Below are 19,554 nucleotides of genomic sequence, written 5' to 3'. Positions count from 1 at the left end.
ATGCTTATTCTGTCCTCCAGCCATTAGTAGGCGCTATTTGGAAAAAAGGCAGAGCCAAAATCGTTTACGCATGCGCATACGGTGTGTTTTCAAACTTGAGGAGTGCGGCGGTAGACATTAACAACATTTGAAATTAATTGAATTCATTATTTTGTCCACAATAAATCGCTTATCCGATGGATTTAGACGGTGGGACGTACGAGCCGGGGTTTGTTGGCATACGGTTTTGTCAAGAATGGTGAGTGTTTGTCTGTTTTAGTGGACGTATACTGTTACCCAGCCGGCTAGCTAAGATAAGCTAGACGCACATTAACGTAATATTGTATTAGTGAATGAATACGTACGCATAATTGAAATGAAAACCCATTAACCACTTGGCTTTGTCTTCCAGTAACAACATGTTGTATCCTAAAGAAGACAAGGAGAACCGCATCCTGCTGTATGCCGTAAGTTTGTGCTTCTCACGTGTGTGTTAGCCAACAAGTATTAGTGCTACTTTCTTTAAAATTAGCTCATCCACGATACGGCAACACTCTTCTAACACGAATGGTTAAAATGACAGCTTTAATTTAATTTTCCTTAGTTTGCTTATGTTACACCCCTTATGTTACAATCAGTGAATACAATCAGAGTTTATAGCACATTCAAAACTAGTTGACCAAAGTGCTGTAGAGGCTCTACAAAATACATGTATATATATATATGTATGTCAACCATAAATATACAGTAAAATACACAATTTAAAAAAGGCATAACTCACTTAGAGATGAATGGGAAAGGAACCTTTCTGTCATGGTCAATAATAGTGATTGGGAAGATGTATGAAAATATGCCTTATCAGTTTCAGTTGTAATGTAATCATCCCAAACCAATGCAATTCAAGATTTTACACAGAATACATAGAGCTCCCAACCATGGACATAGTTTCAACCCCAGTCTTTTGCCTGAAATGTAAGGCAGAAAATAGTACCCAAACTCATTGTGTTTGGTTGTGTCATAAGCTGCAAACGTACTGGTCTAGTGTATGATCAGAAGTGAAAAATACATCGAGGCTGAAAACAGAGATGGGCCTAGTCTCTTGCTGTCAGAATATCTTATGTGCATATCACGTTCAAAAGTCCAATTTTTTTTTTTTTTATAAAACTTTGGAACCCTGTTTGATCTACTTGAAAACTGATGTCTACCATCTTGCTGTTGTGATTTTTTTTCTAAAGGTCGTGATAATGCTGGGCTGATTATTGCATATTAATGTTGCAGTTGCTGGTGTTGTATGTGAGACTAAACTAAGTTAAATAATTTGATATATTACAAAATATAAGAAATAGCTCTAATATATACAAATAGCTCAATTATAAAATTCCAGAATATTACAGACATTAAATGCTGCAAAACAGCTGTAAAAATGTGTTATTTTCACTGTAGAGGATGTAACTATTGCACGGTGTACTGTACATTAGTTGGAGGAGTTGTACAGGCAGAAATAATTTCCTCTGTTGTTCAGTGGTGCATTTGGGTAATCTCAGTCTCTAACTAAACATTCTCCTGTGACTGGCCATGTCATGGAGTGGGTGCCAGGTATTGTCCAGCACTGGGAAACACTAAATATATTTGAGTTGAAACAAAAAAACAAAACCTAAATTAAAAAAGGAAAAAGATAATCATCAAATAAAAAAATAATAGAAATAAATAGGGCTGCACTTGCAGGATATCCTACTCAACTAGAAATGCAAGCCACCACCAGAAATGCTCTAATGTCACTGCTTTTGAGCCTAGATTGAGCAACGTCCACGAACACCTGGTTTGTAGACTTAAGGGCTGTGGTAGGATTGTACAATTTGTACAAGATTTCAGTTTAGAGACTCTTATAAACAAGTAATAAAAATACAAATTTAAACTGGATCATGAAATGGACTGGGAGCTGGAGTTGCTGCATTTTGTACAACCTGCAGGTGACAAAAGTAACTAATAATCAAAGCCTGCATTCAGAAAGTTAGAATAGTCAAATCAAGAGCTAATGGAGGCAGACGTTACTGTCTTAATGTCATGTGGAGGGAGGTGCACCTTCACCTTACCAAGGAGCCCTCATTGAAAAAGGCTTGTCTTAATAGCAGATCTAAAAGCACAGTCAAATATCACACCAAGGTTCCTTGCAACCAGGTGACAATAAAAAGCTCAAAGACTGATGGAGCTCTCCTCCAAACTTTATTTTTGTTTCTGAGGAAAATGAGATCCACATATGAGGACATTTGTTTTAAATTTCGATAGAACAGTGGCAGTATAATGTCCTCATAAGTGGATATCAGGCCCTTGTAGAGCAAAATTTAGTATTTTGGTCTAGACAACCCGAAATGTGATGTCCACATATGTGGACGCCAGGTCCTAGCAGGTTAAGGTACCCCAAGTGGTTACACAAATGATAAATACTGACCTAAGTGGACAGAGAAACTCCTGACTGACAAATAGTTATTTAAGACAGCGGTCCCCAACCTTTTTTGCGCCACGGACCAGTTTAATGTCAGACAATATTTTCACAGACCGGCCTTTAAGGTGTTGCGGATAAATACAACAAATAAAATGACACAAAAACTGTGTTATTTTGTAAATATAATAATAAATGCGAATTCACTGTGTAATTGTGTAACTTTATTAGCAGCGTCCTCCTGAAATGCAGCAACAACATTAAGAATAATGTCCTCCTCTCTGCCTCTTAACGCTCTCTGGTCGCTATGGTAACGTGTAAATATTTCTTTCAAAATAAGACACACAACTACAACACAGAAAAAGACCCAGGGAAACCGAGTTAACGATAAAAACCCTGAAAACCATAAATTTCACACCCGAGCCTCAACTCTCGCAGCCCGGTACCAAACCGCTCGAAACAACCTCTGATTTAAAACATTTTATTGTAATTTATTGTATAAAATGTTGTAAAACCATATGTAACGGAAGAGTTTAAAGGAAGATTGTTGTGATACAGGAAGAGTACCACAATAAGTCTGTAATCATTGTACTGAATGTCCTGCTCTTTAACAAAAAATATCTTGATCTCAAACAGTGCAGGAACTGTGACTACCAACAAGAGGCAGACAACAGCTGTATCTACGTCAATAAAATCACCCATGAGGTTGAGTAAGTAACCACAGTACAACAAAAATTAGCAAGAGTTTTATTTCCTCAATTTGAATAATTCGTCATTTTTCATTGCAGACTGAGTCACACACTAAAGTGGGCGATAACTTCCTATTCAATCATTGCAGCACTTCTGAAAGCAACCAAAATGGTTATGACATCTAGGGTTAAATGCGCCGTGTAGACTCATTCAGCCACACAGATTTGATTGATTTCTCCAAATATGTACAAAAGATTTTCCATGTACAATTTCAGACAGTACAAAGCAGTGTTTTTATGTGCATTCACACATACTGAATGGCTAATCTTTAGCATTTTTTGCATGTGGGCTTCCTTTTGTAGTGCGCACAGTACTAGAATTTTAGATTGCATTCATAGGTCATGTCAGTCGATGAGCTCTAAACCTCATGGTTACATTTTTTTTCCAGTGAACTCACACAAATCATCGCTGATGTATCTCAGGACCCAACACTGCCAAGAACAGAAGACCACCCCTGCCCTAAGTAAGTTTTACCATACCTACCTACTGACCTCACTCAGTGCCCATGCTTCACCTCCAGCTGATGTTTTTAAGGGTATTTTGGGTCATTGTCCATTTCCATTGTGAAGTGCTGTTAAACCAGTTTTTCAGGATTCAGCTGAATCCTGAAAAACTGAGCAGATACTATAGCCTTGTTCACTTAATCAGTAAATTGTAGTGATCTAGTTCCACTAGCAGCTATACATGCCCATGCCATAACACTGCCTCCACCGAGTTTGACAAATAAAGTGGTATACTTCAGGTCATGAGCTACTACTTTTCTCTTCCAAACATTCTGGTACAAATTCATTTTGGTTTCATGTGTGCAAGAGAAAATTTTCCTGATCTGAGTGGGCTCTTTTAGAGCCTGTGGCAAAATCTAATCTGGCTTTTTGCTTTTTGAGTATAATCAGTGGTTTGAAACATCTTGTAAAACCTCTGTATTTGCAATCATGAAAACAATCTCACAATCTTCCATTTTAGTTCTTCTGTCTGACTGTATAATTTAGTAGTAATTATGTTTTGTTTTTGTTTTTTTAAAAGGTCTGTAATCCCTAAGCGATTCGACTGCAATATATTTATTAAAAGGCATCATGATTTGAAAACTGCATTGTTACCCAAACACATTTTAAGTAGTAAGTGAAATGTGTAGTTCTACAAATAAGTGTAGAGTCAATAATTACTGACACAGAATACTTGCTTATTTAAGCAGCAGAGCGTTGTTTAATCTGCATATATCTTGAAATTGATTGGTGCACATCGTCACCAATCAGTGAGACTAACTATGTGTATGGTCATGCAAAACACATGGAATGTAGATTACATCACTGGGGGCTGAGCATAAAAGCATTTTATTTAACCACATCCCTGCTCTCGTTTGTCTACATTTTATGATTACTTTATGTATCCTTTATATCATACTTTTATTGTGTATGTCAATATCATACTATTGTTTTCCTGTTTCTCTTTATTCTTTATTGTGTGGATGCTGTAAGCATATTTCTGCTCGCCGGGCTGAGCTGTGTTTTAGCTCAGTGAGATGAGCAGCCGTTCTCAGACTGGGAGGCCCGGGTTCAAATCCCGCTTATGGCAACAATTTTTTTCAGTTCACAGTTAAACTTTTTAACTCTTTCAAGACAAATTTAAGCATCTTCACCCCCTTTCAGCAAAATTTGCAGTTTTTTCTGCTGTTTTCAGAAAAAAAACTCTTTTCAGCAGAAATTCTGCTCATTCACCTCTTTTCACCAGAATTTTCTGCTTTTTTACCTCTTTTCAGCAGAAATTCTGCTTATTTATCTCTTTTCTGCAATTTTCCAGCCTTTTCACCTCTTCTCAGCACAAACCTCAGCAGCTTCTGCTCATTTAGCTAGAATTGTCAGTTACTCCATCTCTTTTTTTTGTGAGAGTGGGTTTGGTTCAGTGAGATGAGTAGCCGTCCCGAGACAAGGAGGGCCAGGTTTGAATCCTGGTCATGGCAACATTTCTTTTCACTTGTTTTCAGTACCTCAGCTTGTTTCTCCCTTTTCAGTAGAACTTTTTGCTTTTCACCACTTTTCAGCAAAAATTTATGCTTCTTCACGTGTTCTCTGCAGAATTTTCAGGTTCTTTAATGCCATACAATTTTTGCACCTTTTTATCTTTTTCACTTATTTTCAGCAGGCAGCTTCAGCGTTACAGCATCCACACAGCATTTTCGCAGGAAATGCAACTTTTTCTAGTTATTCTAGTTGCTTCCGTACGTTTTTCACCGTGGAACTAGTCCCACAGTTTTTATCCGATTTTTGCCATTCCAACTTTAAAAAATTCTGCTCTTTCTGCTAATGATTGCTATGACTTTTGGTGCTCATATCTTCTATACTGTTTGAGATATTGAATTTTTTTTGCAATATTTTTGCCCATTGAAATGAATGGAACACATTATCAATGTGGTCACTTATTTCTGCTCGCCGGGCTGAGCTGTGTTTTAGCTCAGTGAGATGAGCAGCCGTTCTCAGACTGGGAGGCCCGGGTTCAAATCCTGCTTATGGCAACAATTTTTTCAGTTCACAGTTAAACTTTTTTTAACTCTTTTAAACACAAATTTCAGCTTTTTCACCCCTTTTCAGCAGAATTTTAAGTTTTTTCACCCCTTTTCAGCACAAATCCCAGCTTTTTCAGCTGTTTTCAGCAGAAACTCTTTTCAGCAGAAATTCTGCTGATTCACCTCTTTTCTGCAGAATTTTCAGCCTTTTCACTTCTCTGCACAAAGCTCAGCAGCTTCTGCTCATTTAGCAGACTTGTCATTTTCTCAATCTCTGTTTTGGTGAGAAATAGTTTGACTCAGTGAGATGAGTAGCCGCCTTGAGACCAGGAGGGCCAGTTTCGAATCCTGGTCATGGTGACATATTTTTTTTCACCTCTTTTCAGTACATGTCTCAGCTTCTTTATCCCCTTTCAGTAGAATTTTTTGCTTTTCACCACTTTTCAGCAAAAAATTATGCTCCTACTCCTATTTTCAGCAGAATTTTCAGTTTCCTCAATGCCATACAATTTTTGCACTTTATCATGTTTTTCAGTTATTTTCAGCAGACAGCTTCAGCGTTACAGCATCCACACAGCATTTTCGCAGGAAATGCAACTTTTTCTAGTATCAACTAATTATTTAAACGGTCACAGTGGACAGAGGAAATATGGATAAAGGTTCAGCCTGCCCTGAAATAAACTGTTGGTGGTCATTGTAGGTTTCCACAATTTTTTTTAACTTTTATGGACTGTGGAATGAGATGTTGTGGCTCTGATGGTGGTAACACTTTTATAACATTTTTCTTTCACTGTTTCTCTTCTCAGATGTGGTCACAAGGAGGCAGTCTTCTTCCAGTCTCACAGTATGAAGGCTGAGGTAATTGCAACCTTTGCTTTCTCTTGATCTGCACAAGCTGCAATTGCCTTACGAATAAAAGAGTCACAGTAGTGTGAAACATTGTACCCGACTGTTAAATAGCTGTTTTTCACCCAATAAAGGCTGCGTTGCTGCCTTTTTTTATAATTATTTATATATGTGTATATATATATATACAGAGAGAGAGAGATATAGATATATTTATAGATAGGTAAACAATTGGCAACTGTTTTAATCAACTTCAATATAAAAAAAAATCTTTGCCCATGTCAAAAATAAAAATACAAAACTAATACATTCTTCTTAGCCCCCTGCTTTTCAGGAGGCACCAAATTATTAATCCAGAATATATATTTGGGAGAGGTATTTATTTAAAAAAAATTAAAGATGAGTTACATTCTAGCACAGATCTTTTATGTTTTGACTGACACATTTTTGTGTGTTGCCCCACACAGGATGCTATGCGACTGTACTACGTGTGCACGGCGCCTCACTGTGGACACCGGTGGACAGAGTGAAGCCTTCTGATAATAAAGAGGTCTAGCACTTGCTTCTTTGCTGTTGCTGTTTACAAGTCAGACTTGTACAGCATCAAACTGGATCTGTGTCTACAGTGAATGTATTTGGCTTTATAAAATAGTAGCATTGCTGACCCCCTCTGTTATCGTTGTATGGACACTCATATCTCTCACCATGTTGTGAATATAATGTCATCAGTTTTGCTGTTGTGCTTTTTTTTTAGCGCTTTTCATTTTTAAATGTGTGTTGTTAGATTAAAACATGTTTTCAAATATCTCTTGAGTCTTAATAATTTTGAAACTCTTCATGCAATCCATCTGTGAGCACAGTGTGGTGCTCTGAGTGACACCCTGGCTACATTTTGAGAATATTTTGTATAATAATAGTTATTTTGTTACATAATTAAGGTTATATCAAGACTAAGTAACACATAAATGTAAAACCAGGATACAACAGTTAATATAAAAGAGTTATTAGAGGATTTCCTTTCATGAATTACTCCTGATTTGGTCCGAGTCACTCAATCAGTATTTCTGGGTTTTTTAAGAATCAGTGACCAGATGATGCTCTTAAATATTTTTAATTATACGCAGGGAAACCTCGCCAACTCACGCATACAAGCTCACCTTCAAATCAAACCAACTGACTTCCAAGTAGCTATTGGAGAAGTCGGTATAGATATTCACTTCCTGTTTCCAGCCTGGACTGTTAATGATTAGTGGGGGTTAAAACCATGAAACACAAGACTGGTTGTGTGTTTTCCTTTGAGTCACATTCTCTTTGTGAAACAGCTGAAAATTTAGACCACAAATCACATGTAACCAGTGCACATCCCCAATATTCACAAAATGTTATCTTGAGACTAGCTGACTCATTCGCTTAATGCTGAACATATTCCCAGCAGAGATGAGCCAAATAAATGTACAGTCGGCAACTTTAATAAGAATTTGATAATGTAATCTACACGTCATGTTATTGTTACAAACTCCATGTGGTTTTACTCATTATGTTATATATATATATACTTTTCCACATTTTGTCACATTACAGCCACAAACATGAATCAATTTTATTGGAATTCCACGTGAAAGACCAATACAAAGTGGTGTACACGTGAAAAGTGGAACGAAAATCATACATGATTCCAAACAATTTTTACAAATAAATAACTGAAAAGTGGGGTGTGCGTAATTATTCAGCCCCCTGAGTCAATACTGTGTAGAACCACCTTTTGCTGCAATTACAGCTACCAGTCTTTTAGGGTATGTCTCTACCAGCTTTGCACATCTAGCGACTGAAAGTCTTGCCCATTCTTCTTTGCAAAACAGCTCCAGCTCAGTCAGATTAGATGGACAGTGTTTGTGAACAGCAGTTTTCAGATCTTGCCACAGATTCTCGATTGGATTTAGACACCAGACAGGTCAGGGATAAAGTTATTGAGAAATTTAAAGCAGGCTTAGGCTACAAAAAGATTTCCCAAGCCCTGAACATCCCACGGAGCACTGTTCAAGTGATCATTCAGAAATGGAAGGAGTATGGCACAACTGTAAACCTACCAAGACAAGGCCGTCCACCTAAACTCACAGGCCGAACAAGGAGAGCGCTGATCAGAAATGCAGCCAAGAGGCCCATGGTGACTCTGGACGAGCTGCAGAGATCTACAGCTCAGGTGGGGGAATCTGTCCATAGGACAACTATTAGTCGTGCACTGCACAAAGTTGGCCTTTATGGAAGAGTGGCAAGAAAAAAGCCATTGTTAACAGAAAACCATAAGAAGTCCCGTTTGCAGTTTGCCACAAGCCATGTGGGGGACACAGCAAACATGTGGAAGAAGGTGCTCTGGTCAGATGAGACCAAAATGCAAAACGCTATGTGTGGCGGAAAACTAAAACTGCACATCACTCTGAACACACCATCCCCACTGTCAAATATGGTGGTGGCAGCATCATGCTCTGGGGGTGCTTCTCTTCAGCAGGGACAGGGAAGCTGGTCAGAGTTGATGGGAAGATGGATGCAGCCAAATACAGGGCAATCTTGGAAGAAAACCTCTTGGAGTCTGCAAAAGACTTGAGACTGGGGCGGAGGTTCACCTTCCAGCAGGACAACGACCCTAAACATAAAGCCAGGGCAACAATGGAATGGTTTAAAACAAAACATATCCATGTGTTAGAATGGCCCAGTCAAAGTCCAGATCTGAATCCAATCGAGAATCTGTGGCAAGATCTGAAAACTGCTGTTCACAAACGCTGTACATCTAATCTGACTGAGCTGGAGCTGTTTTGCAAAGAAGAATGGGCAAGGATTTCAGTCTCTAGATGTGCAAAGCTGGTAGACACATACCCTAAAAGACTGGCAGCTGTAATTGCAGCAAAAGGTGGTTCTACACAGTATTGACTAAGGGGGTTGAATAATTACGCACACCCCACTTTGCAGTTATTTATTTGTAAAAAGTGTTTGGAATCATGTATGATTTTCGTTCCACTTCTCACATGTACACCACTTTGTATTGGTCTTTCACCTGGAATTCCAATAAAATTGATTCATGTTTGTGGCTGTAATGTGACAAAATGTGGAAAAGTTCAAGGGGGCCAAATACTTTTGCAAGCCACTGTATATATATATATATCAAGTGTGTTCATCTTTGGTAGTGATGAAAGCCTATGGTTGTTGTTGTTTTAAAGTAATTAAAGATAAATGCTGTACAATCATTCCACCCTGGAAAAAGAACAGTTCAAAGAAGTCATTCAAATCCCAAAAATTCCCATGAAATTCATGCAAAGTTTAGGATTTGGGAGGTAATTTGCATTCTGAAGTTTGGTGAGTGGATGCAAACTTCAGACCCGAGCTGTAGCTACAGGTCTGCTCTCAGTCTAACTGGGAACTATGCATCTAATACATTAAAAAGTAAACATGTGAGTAATTTTTAATGAGTCAAGTCAATTTCTTAAAGCACCAGTGACACTTCATGGACTTTCTCAGTTTTCAGACTACTCCTAAATTTGAAGATCATGACACGGCTTGTCTTTTTTTCCTCCGTGCTACTGATTTAGTAATGTTAGTTAGTAGTTATGCCTGATGCGTGTGAAAACTCAGAGGTTTTCTCTAGCTGTGCAACATTCAGGAAATACTGTGTTGCACTTCCTTCTTTTTTAAGCATGTATATTCCAGACATCTTGTTGGGCAACTGTAAATTATTGCTCTGCTGGTAAGACCAGTGGGAAAATAACTCGTGCTCATTAAGTACATAATAGGTGTACTTCCCAAAACCACACCCCTTGAAACAGGCTCTTTGATAAAGGAGTTGCACAGCTTGCCACCAGTCAGTCTGCTTTGTGGGACGCCATGGACCGACAAGGTATGGAAACAGACAGCTTTGCACTAAGGATGGTTGCCGGTTTACTAATTACATTTTCTTTTTTGAATGCTGAATATCATTTTGATCATTTTCAATCTGTTTTTCAGTGAACATTGTTTCAAGGCAAGAGTGGGGAGCAGCCGCCGCCAAGCAAACCAAGGCTCTGAAAGGACCTGCCCGAAGAGTTGTTATACACCACACTGCCTACCCAAGCTGCAAAGGCCTGGCTGAGTGCAAAGCCAGCCTTGTCAGTATTCAGAGATACCATATGAAAGACAGAAAGTTTGATGATATTGGATACAAGTGAGTTCCTCTGTTAGTGCACAACAATTGTGTGTACATGTTTGGTTTTGTTATCAAAGCTTACCTGTACTTCTTCAATGTTGCAGTTTTCTTGTTGCTGGAGATGGGACTGTGTTCGAGGGTCGTGGCTGGGGTGTGGTGGGTGCACATGCCAAAGACCACAACAGTGACTCACTGGGAATTGCCTTCATGGGGAATTTCAACAGTAGGCACTCCTTATTTTGTGTGTATCGTATACAAGTGCATGTTCTTCAGGGTGTAGCCATAAAATGATAAGGCTGGGCCTGTGTGTGCAATACAAACATTAATCTTTATTTAGTAACTGCACCTTGTATGATAAGAAAAGATCATAAAAGCAGGGTAGTTTTACAACAACAAGCATACACACACATTGGATATTGCACATTAATGATAAAGCTACTTCTTCTTTTCACTGCAGATGAGACGCCGAGTGAAAAAGCAGTCGTTGCGGTGAAACAGCTGGTGCAGTCTGGAGTTTCCACAGGATTTTTACAGCCTGGGTTTGACCTGTATGGACACAGAGATCTGGGAAACACAGAGTGTCCAGGAGAAAAGCTTTACGCCGCACTGCCACGACTGAGGAGCACGTCATGAAGCTCGCAGACAATTTGTCAGTGTTTTGAGGGGAAATTGGACACAGACCCCATCACCAGCTTCTGTGAAGTAAGCAAGGTGTTAGGAGGAAGAAGCTTTCTAGATCCAACACTAATGCTCAGGTTTCTTTTTTCCTCGTCACATTATTTGCATATTATTTGCACGTTATTATATTATTATTATCTGTTAGCAGGAATTCTGTTTAACAGCCTGTCAGAGCTTTCTTTTACAGCAGAGGGAGCTGTTGCATGGGATGAGAGTAACGCTGGGTTTATCTGTTTAGAAGTGCAATTGGAAACCACAATACATGAATATATACAATTCAATGTTGTGTGAAAGTTTACATTTTTATGTTGATTTAATATTCAATCTTTTTTTGTTACTTGTTAAAAAAAAACATTTGCTTGAATTAAACTGTTACCATGTTGTGCTTAAGGATTTTAGAGAGGTGACAAAAATATCACCAGTGATATTTAAGATCTTGGTAGCATTATCAAGCGTGCATGTCATCATGTTTGTAATCATGATAGCTCCAAATGTTTCGAATGAATTCTCATCAAACTTTGTAGGGGTGTAGAGTAGGGTCATGTTAACAGTGCATTAAAATTTGGATTGCATCCACCGAAGTCTTCAAGGTCGACTCAATGATTAGTTGGTGAAAACTATGATTCTTATAATTGCTGTGTGTTGTCAACATATCGAAAGCACCGTAAAGATTTAAAATATTGTGTCACATTTGACACATCTTCTTCGAGATCAACAGACTAATCTGAAGATCAAAGTGAAAGAAAATCCTATATAGAGCTATTTAAAACTGTGTTTCTTACAGCCGTTGTTAGTGCTGACAACATATAGGCATATAGGGAATAATATATGGGGATTCTAAGTTACTATGGACCTCTGACCTCTTCTCCAAGGTCAAATTTTTATAAAATGTCTTGTATCTTTAAAATTGTACTTAAAATTCTTCTGCCTTTGTTTGTATTGGCAACAATCAGGAAATAATTCAGGTGTATGGGGATTCGAAATATCACATTATAGTTTGTACCCAAATGTCGTGTCACATTTGACCTCTGACTTTTAAATTTCACATCCGCCTTTCTTTCAAGCTGACCTCAAAAATGTGTTTTATATTTAAGGAGAGAATCAAGACAAAGAGAAGGAGCTTCCTAGTTTGTTAGAAATATATTGTAGTTTCCTATTATATAAAAAGTTATTCATGTCCAGTTATTTACAAATCAGTACCTATTATTCATTATCTACTGCTCCAAAATGTTTGTATAATCAAAGTAAACATCTGTCATGTTTCTCTTGACTAATTTTTTCTTAAAGGACGTTTAAAAAGAACAAAGAAAACAAAAAGAATTTATACAAAACACAATATTGTTCCCTTACAAGTTAAAAAACCCACAAACTGAGCTGTCTGGCAGAGGTCTGCAGTCTCAGAGTGCTTCTTTTTATTACTCGATTCATTGTTTGGTTGGTTTTTTTACTTATGCGAGGAATTTTCTCTTTTTCTCTATCACAAACACAACACAGGGTTAAGGGTTTTTTTTAGTATGTTGTTAGAAGAGTTAATCATAATGATATTATCACAATATCTGTAAGAAATTCGAAGAAGTACCAATGCTACCAGTCTAAGCTATCTTTTAGTTTGTTTATTGAGTGTTTTGTTTCATTTTTGGCAAACAGATTAAAGTTAAAATAACAGTTGCAGAAGCCCGTGAGACTGTCTGTAGCCATAACTGTGCAAAAAGAACAGCTACACCTCAAGGTAATGTAAACTAAAGGTGAACAAGACCAAACATCTGCCACTCAGGTGAAATAGTCACTTGCAAGGGGCACAAAAAAGACAGTTTGTGTACGAGACAACAGGCTCACAAAAATAGAATATGTGGATTATTAAAATAATATAGTGTTTTAGCACAGTTAGCTATGCTGCCATATCGCAGCAACACTTACTAAGCAGAATAATTATTAAGTATATTATTGAACAACAAACAATCTTTACAAGTCCTGTTTTCGCATGCAAATGTCCTTCGATATCTCTGCAAAAAACACTGTAAACAACACAAGATCTGGAATCAAGGGCATTGTAAGTGTTGAAACAACAATGCATGCTTTCTGCAGTGCCAGAAACATTCCCAACAAGTCCTCACTTGTGCAGCACACAGATTATGGAGGAGGGCCCTATCAAACCGGCTAAATGGCAAAGGTATTAGACTGTATGACTAATCCCTGTCTTCATGACTAATATAGAGTAGACTTTATTGTTGTGAATGATCAGTGTAACTGAACAAGATGCTAGGGCACAGCTACAGTGAAAGTTCACTGTTCAGACAGGAAAGGGAAGTGCTGTGTAAGTTCTAATAGATACATCAAATTAAAGGGATTTCTTTCTTCTGAGAAGAATTTGAAACAATAATCCAACCAAGAAGCATGTATATTATTCTTTTATTATTATTACCTTGTTATTGTCGGAACAGATATTAGATATCACTGCACTGGCTATGCATTAATCTTTTGTTTGTCTACCAATAAACTTGATAAACTAAGTCAAACTAAAGCAAAGACACTGAGTTTGTGTGTCAGTGCTTTCAAGTGGTGAAAAAACACAATTATTCAATCATAAAACATGATACGACTTTACAATCTGTGTGTGTGTGATGACCTTTTGTTCACTCCTGCTGCTGTTTAGAATAGAAAATAACACAAGGCTATAACTCATCACCCCTTAGGCCCTGCTTCACTTTCTTGTGGTTGCAGGAGTGCATCACTCAGGAACCTCACATGAACTTATCGTTTGTACCGGTGTGATATGGAGAGGTGAAGGCCTTTCACACAATAAAACAAGCAGCTTTGTTCACCTCAAGGAAAAACTCATGTCTTACATTCATTTACACCAGATCTATTTCATCTTCTTTTTAATGGAAAGGCATCATTATCTAATAGCAGAAACAGTTATTGGCAGTATTTATTGACAGTCGCATATTTAGAGTGATGAAAAGCAATCTGACTTCTGCTTGGAGAGCAGAGCACAATGTAAAATATAAGGATGTGGTTTTCTTTAAATGATGTATTCCTCCTTAAGTAGTTAAAGTAACATGCAAGTAGGGCACGTGAACTTGATGTATTGTGCCAAAGTAAGCAGGCTCAGCTTAATTCTAACTTAAATGCATTTAAACCAGGATGGTGTAGGTGCCTTAAAAAGAAGTGAACTCTGAAAATGAGTTTATGAACAGCCTAATGAATTTATATCATTAGGAGTGCTTGTACACACTATTAACATTACATGTTTCGTCATTTCCATACCCCACAGGCTTCATTGCTACAGGACACTGCTTTAATTAGGTGCTATTTCAACAACAGCCTAGGTCATTAACGGGGCTGGAACTCATTCGTTGCCACCGGAGTCTCAGTCATGGTGGCCTGTTGCTAGCTGAACTTTAACACTTTTCTCAGCCACATGAACACTCCAAAGCATGTCCACAAAAATCAAAGCCTGAACAAGTCGTGTCTGAAATGACCGCTGCATTATTACTAAAATAATCATTTCAACTGAAACCTTAACGGTTCGACAAGTTTCTTTGCTTTCTTCATCAGCGGGAAATTGTCCAAACTCAGAAAATCAAGGTTATTGTTAAGTAGCAAGTAACCTACGCAGAGAGAAAACTCGCTGTGAGTAATTATTAGATTTAAGAGAAGCATGGATTAAGTTAAATGCACTGTTTAATTTGAAGTAAGGAGGCAGTTTTCAGTTTCAGAGTCATTTTCTAAGCTCAGATAAGAATCTCTAGCTACTGTCTGTTTAATTTTACCACATTTTTGCCCAGAAGTAATACAATTTTTTGCATCATAAATGCATGCTGCTCAGAGCTGGTTTAAATTACGAAATAACTTGTACGTGTAAGAATCTTGCCCTTCATTCTGCGTTTTAGCCTGCTCGTCTTTGGCCCGTTATATACAGGATCATTCAGGCTCTACGGCTTCTTCATTCTCTTGATCGGCATTTTGCCAAATTGGCTCCTATGATGTCGATTAAGGTGCGCAAAGAGAGAAAGCAGAGAAGAAGAGAAACGAGAGAGAAAGATGAGGCCAGCCCAGGGGGTGAGGCGCGTGTGAGAGTGTTGAATTTCATGAGTCACGGAAGTGTTATAATTGCACCCCAGAGTTCACTGATCAGTCACACAGATTGACAGCACATCCATGTCATCCCGGGTTCAAGCCAGCCTTGGCACAGTGTGTTTGGTATCATGGCACATCCTTTCATTCTCAAATTATTATAGATTTTTCTTTGGAGGGTTTTGATTGGTGCTTATAAAAAAAAAAAAAAACATCATATGAGTCATATTTTAGTGTGTTGCTTTGATTTTATAGATGAAAGGCGTTTAAATCTTCACTGGAATAAATGAATGATCTGTTTAGTAAAATAGACCCGCTTGACTCAAAGTACGGACACATGCGCACAACACGTCCCAGGATGATTCTCTTTTATGTGCAGTTACAAAGTAAATACCAACTCGAGTCGTTTTGGAGGTAACGAGTCCTGAGCTGCTGTGATCATGCGCATTTGTTGTCACGCTGTCTGGCCCGTGCGTCTTTGGCTCTTCACCACTTTGAGTCGACGCATCTTTGCTCTGTGGGTTCAGCGGTACGCTCTCCTGCGCTCTCCGGACAGCTTTGAGAATTTCGAGAGTATTTTTTAACCTTTGGGATGGAGATTGAGGATGTGAAAACTTCAAGCCGATTATTCCACAAGTCTTCATTCAGCATCAGCAGCCTGTTGTGGAGACGAGAAGGAGTGATGGGTGACAAGGAGTCTCCTTCTCAGTCCCAGAAAGTGCGCTCTAACCAGCTTGCAAAAACCAGCCAGGATCAAAACTTTGAAAAGTCAAAAGAATGCGCCAAAGTGGAAACCAAAGCGGGGACTGTAACTGGGAAACGAGAAGGAAATAAGGAAGAATCGAGGGAAACCGGTGGGGCAGAAGAAAGCGTCAAACCCGAGAAACCTCCTTTTAGTTACAACGCGCTCATCATGATGGCGATCCGCCAAAGCCCCGAACGACGGCTCACGCTCAACGGCATCTATGAGTTCATCATGGACAACTTTCCATACTACCGGCAAAACAGACAAGGGTGGCAAAATTCAATCAGGCACAACCTGAGCCTAAACAAGTGTTTCGTGAAAGTGCCGCGCCACTACGACGATCCCGGCAAAGGCAACTACTGGATGCTGGACCCCTGCAGCGAGGACGTCTTCATAGGTGGCACATCGGGAAAACTGCGGCGCAGAGCCGCAGCTGGCTCCAGGGCCAAGCTTGGGTTGAAGAGAGGAGGCGGTCGTGTGATGCCCTCCAGCACTGCAACTAGCGTCACTCTGGCCGCAGCCAGTTCGTTTTACTGGCCGGTTCCGCCGTTTCTACCTCTCCAAGCGCCGGTGCGCACCCACCTTGGCGCGGGGACTTACCTGAGCGCGCACCCTCGCTTCTCCAACCACGCCACGTCGGTGGTCTCACAGCGGGCCCGACTGAGCGCAAACGCTGCGGACGCTGACCGGTTCGTGCAGACGCACCAGGAGATGTCTTACATCGGACTCAGTTGCGCGCAGTCCCGTCGCCACCAGATCGGCGCCGCGTGCACCGCCTTCTCCACCTCCATCCCCGCGTGCACGCTGCCGCTGACAGACCCGTGCTCTTTTAACATGATCTCCGGACAAGCCAGCTACTTTTACTCTCACCACATACCGTGCGCCGCCACGTTTAGTCAAGAGGAGTGCGCCACCTCCAAGACACCAGCGGCGACGTTTTTACCCAAGAGCGGTCACTCAGACCTCGGAGGATGCTGCGGTGACTTTTCAAATTACTGCCCTCAAGTCAGCCCGAGCCCGTCGTCTTGGAATATAGAGAAATAGATAAACAGTCCCGACAGCCAGTATGTGAGATTTGAAACATTGCTGTAGATAGTTTGCTAATTGTTGGAAACAAAAGGCAAAGCCAAAGAATCCCGATGAATGATAAAAATCCTGCAATATTTACCCAAATGTCTGCGTCACAGTGGATGTCTCTAAGTAAAAAAGCGTTAATAGACTTGGATTATTTCTCAGAGTTGCAAAGTTTAAATGACCAAAATAAATGACGCGTGGACTATAAGTCTTAAAATACTTCATCCGACAAACACATTTCCGAAAATGAGCAAAAAAATGTGTTTTTGCATATAATGTAAATCCTAGGATATGCGCGGATATGCGCAGATCATTTTTTAATGCAATTAACGTTCACCGAGTTTGCATCTGCTTCTGAAATTGTACTAGAAAAAATATTATCCTTTGTTAACTTTCCTCATCAATGATTTCCCACATGTATGTTTATTGGTATCAAAAAGTGAAGGGTTTTTTGGCGCATGTCACCAGTTTTGGTTTGAAGGGAGGTGAGAAGAAAACACGATTTTAAACATGAAATAAAATCGAAAAATATATAACTCTTGATGAAGGGATTTGCTTTCTCCAGCATGGTGTCCAACACATTAAAATATTACTTCGAAAAGGTTCCAGCTAAATTTTAAACGAACGGGTGGAACCGGGTTTTTTGGTTTGGTTTTTTGGATTTTTGGATTTTTTAGTCCACTTTTTAAATTATGAGTTTTCAGTTTGGGTGAAAATGCGATGTGAAAATGATACTTAAACTGCTCATTTGCTGCACTTATTGTCTTCGATTTCGTTAATGTTGCAACCATATATATATTACATTCCCATTTTAATGACCTTACATGTAATTAAACGATAAATAATGCATTTTTAATTGTGTTTTCTTTTTACCTCATTAAAAGCTGCTGTTGTTGATTGTTCTTATTTGGCTGTGTTATTAAATGTTTCACTCTGGAGATTTGAGCCCGCACAATAAGAACTATATATAGACTGGATTGAATGTTTTAAGGAAAGGTTGTGAGGCACAGAGGCCTCTGTGTGGGTATGCTCTGAGCCATTCTTTTTTTGTTTATGAACAGTTCCACTAAAAAGGTTTCTCGAGGAGATATCGTGTGGAAAAGGTTGTGATGTAACCTCAACAGGTAGACATGGCATTTCCAGTCGCGCAGATCTTATTGATCTGTCTTGTGTTTCAACCTGCGCTGACATCACTGCCTGTTAAACTTTCCCTCACCTCTCCTCCCTGCTGCACCCTGGAGATTTAAATTAATAGATGTATGTGGATGCAGATTAGAGCAGCTGTCTCTTTTAAACAAAGGGTTCTTTATCAAAAACATAAATAGAAAGAAAAAAAAACCTCACCACCTTTCCAAAGCCAGCCACATCCACAGTCACCTGTGGTTAAAGCAGACCGGGCTGGATCAGGTAACTCACTGTCTAGATAGATACAAAAGATAATATTTACACTTTGGCATGAAGCACTGTGGCACTGTGGTGTGCAGAGCAGCAAGGGGGGGGGGGCTTAGCTGTGAAGCAACAAGCTTTTGGTGCAAAGTATCCTGAGGCAGGAGTAAGAAGATACTGTTTGCTGTTAGTGCAATAAATAACATGTTTAGTTTGACAGCTCTACTAATAACCATAGAGCTATAATTCACCCTGCTACAATAAGGTTTCGCTGGTTTTTGGTGTGCAGGAAGCTGCAGAAATGTAGAAATTATGATGGCTTTTTCAAAACCAATCAAAAGTTTTAAAAAAAAAACTCTTTAGTTATCATCTCTTTCTGCTCAAATTTCAGTTTTCAGATACATTTTTTAAAATGTACAACAAAATGTAAAGTGGGAATAACACCTCTGTTTGTTCTGTTTGATTTGGGTGAGTAGGAAAGGGTCTTTGAAGACCCTCACGTATCTGCATTTGTTGTTCCCTTAAAATTAGGTTGGAATTCAGTTGCTGAGCATGAAGCAGTCCATGCCAGACCTTCGACTTCTCCCTCCACATCATTTCTGTTTGGAGAAACAGAGCAGCTCTTTAAAGCCACTGAACATTCTGCATCAGTATGTCTCAAAGTGCACCTGTTTGACGATCAACATCAGCATCAGTGTTTGCCAGCTTGTTTCTCCCACGCTGCAAAATTTTCAGGCTCTGTTTAAGCTCCAGTATTTTCTGTCAAAAAGAAACCTTGTTACCACAAGTTACCACAAATTCTTCTTCTTCTTATTATTATTATTATAAATCAAACAGATTTAACAGATTTTTGTTGTGCACTGAAAAAGAGCTTAAAAAACACTTATGGGAGAGGGTGGCTATCCGTC

General features: G+C 39.2%; 3 protein-coding genes across 3 annotated transcripts; all 3 read left to right on the top strand.

The window, feature by feature from the left end:
* Positions 1–51: 51 nt before the first annotated feature.
* polr2i (RNA polymerase II subunit I) lies at positions 52–7,320 on the top strand. The gene is made up of 6 exons (XM_003441602.5): positions 52–238; positions 392–446; positions 3,056–3,129; positions 3,558–3,632; positions 6,476–6,527; positions 6,983–7,320. The coding sequence occupies exons 1-6, from the start codon at positions 177–179 to the stop codon at positions 7,043–7,045; spliced, it is 381 nt and encodes a 126-aa protein (XP_003441650.1). The 5' UTR covers positions 52–176; the 3' UTR covers positions 7,046–7,320.
* A 2,791-nt stretch (positions 7,321–10,111) lies between these two features.
* On the top strand, positions 10,112–12,626 carry pglyrp5 (peptidoglycan recognition protein 5). The gene is made up of 4 exons (XM_003441691.5): positions 10,112–10,401; positions 10,509–10,704; positions 10,791–10,909; positions 11,144–12,626. Exons 1-4 carry the CDS (start codon positions 10,389–10,391, stop codon positions 11,317–11,319), a joined length of 504 nt encoding a protein of 167 aa, XP_003441739.1. The 5' UTR covers positions 10,112–10,388; the 3' UTR covers positions 11,320–12,626.
* A 1,485-nt stretch (positions 12,627–14,111) lies between these two features.
* Positions 14,112–18,856, top strand: foxg1c (forkhead box G1c). The gene has a single exon (XM_003441692.5). It carries the CDS (start codon positions 16,034–16,036, stop codon positions 17,228–17,230), a length of 1,197 nt encoding a protein of 398 aa, XP_003441740.1. The 5' UTR covers positions 14,112–16,033; the 3' UTR covers positions 17,231–18,856.
* Positions 18,857–19,554: the final 698 nt, after the last annotated feature.

This window comes from Oreochromis niloticus, linkage group LG14 (genome assembly GCF_001858045.2).
Source record: "Oreochromis niloticus isolate F11D_XX linkage group LG14, O_niloticus_UMD_NMBU, whole genome shotgun sequence".
Classification (NCBI taxonomy): domain Eukaryota; kingdom Metazoa; phylum Chordata; class Actinopteri; order Cichliformes; family Cichlidae; genus Oreochromis; species Oreochromis niloticus.
This window is presented reverse-complemented; position numbering and strand designations above follow the sequence as displayed.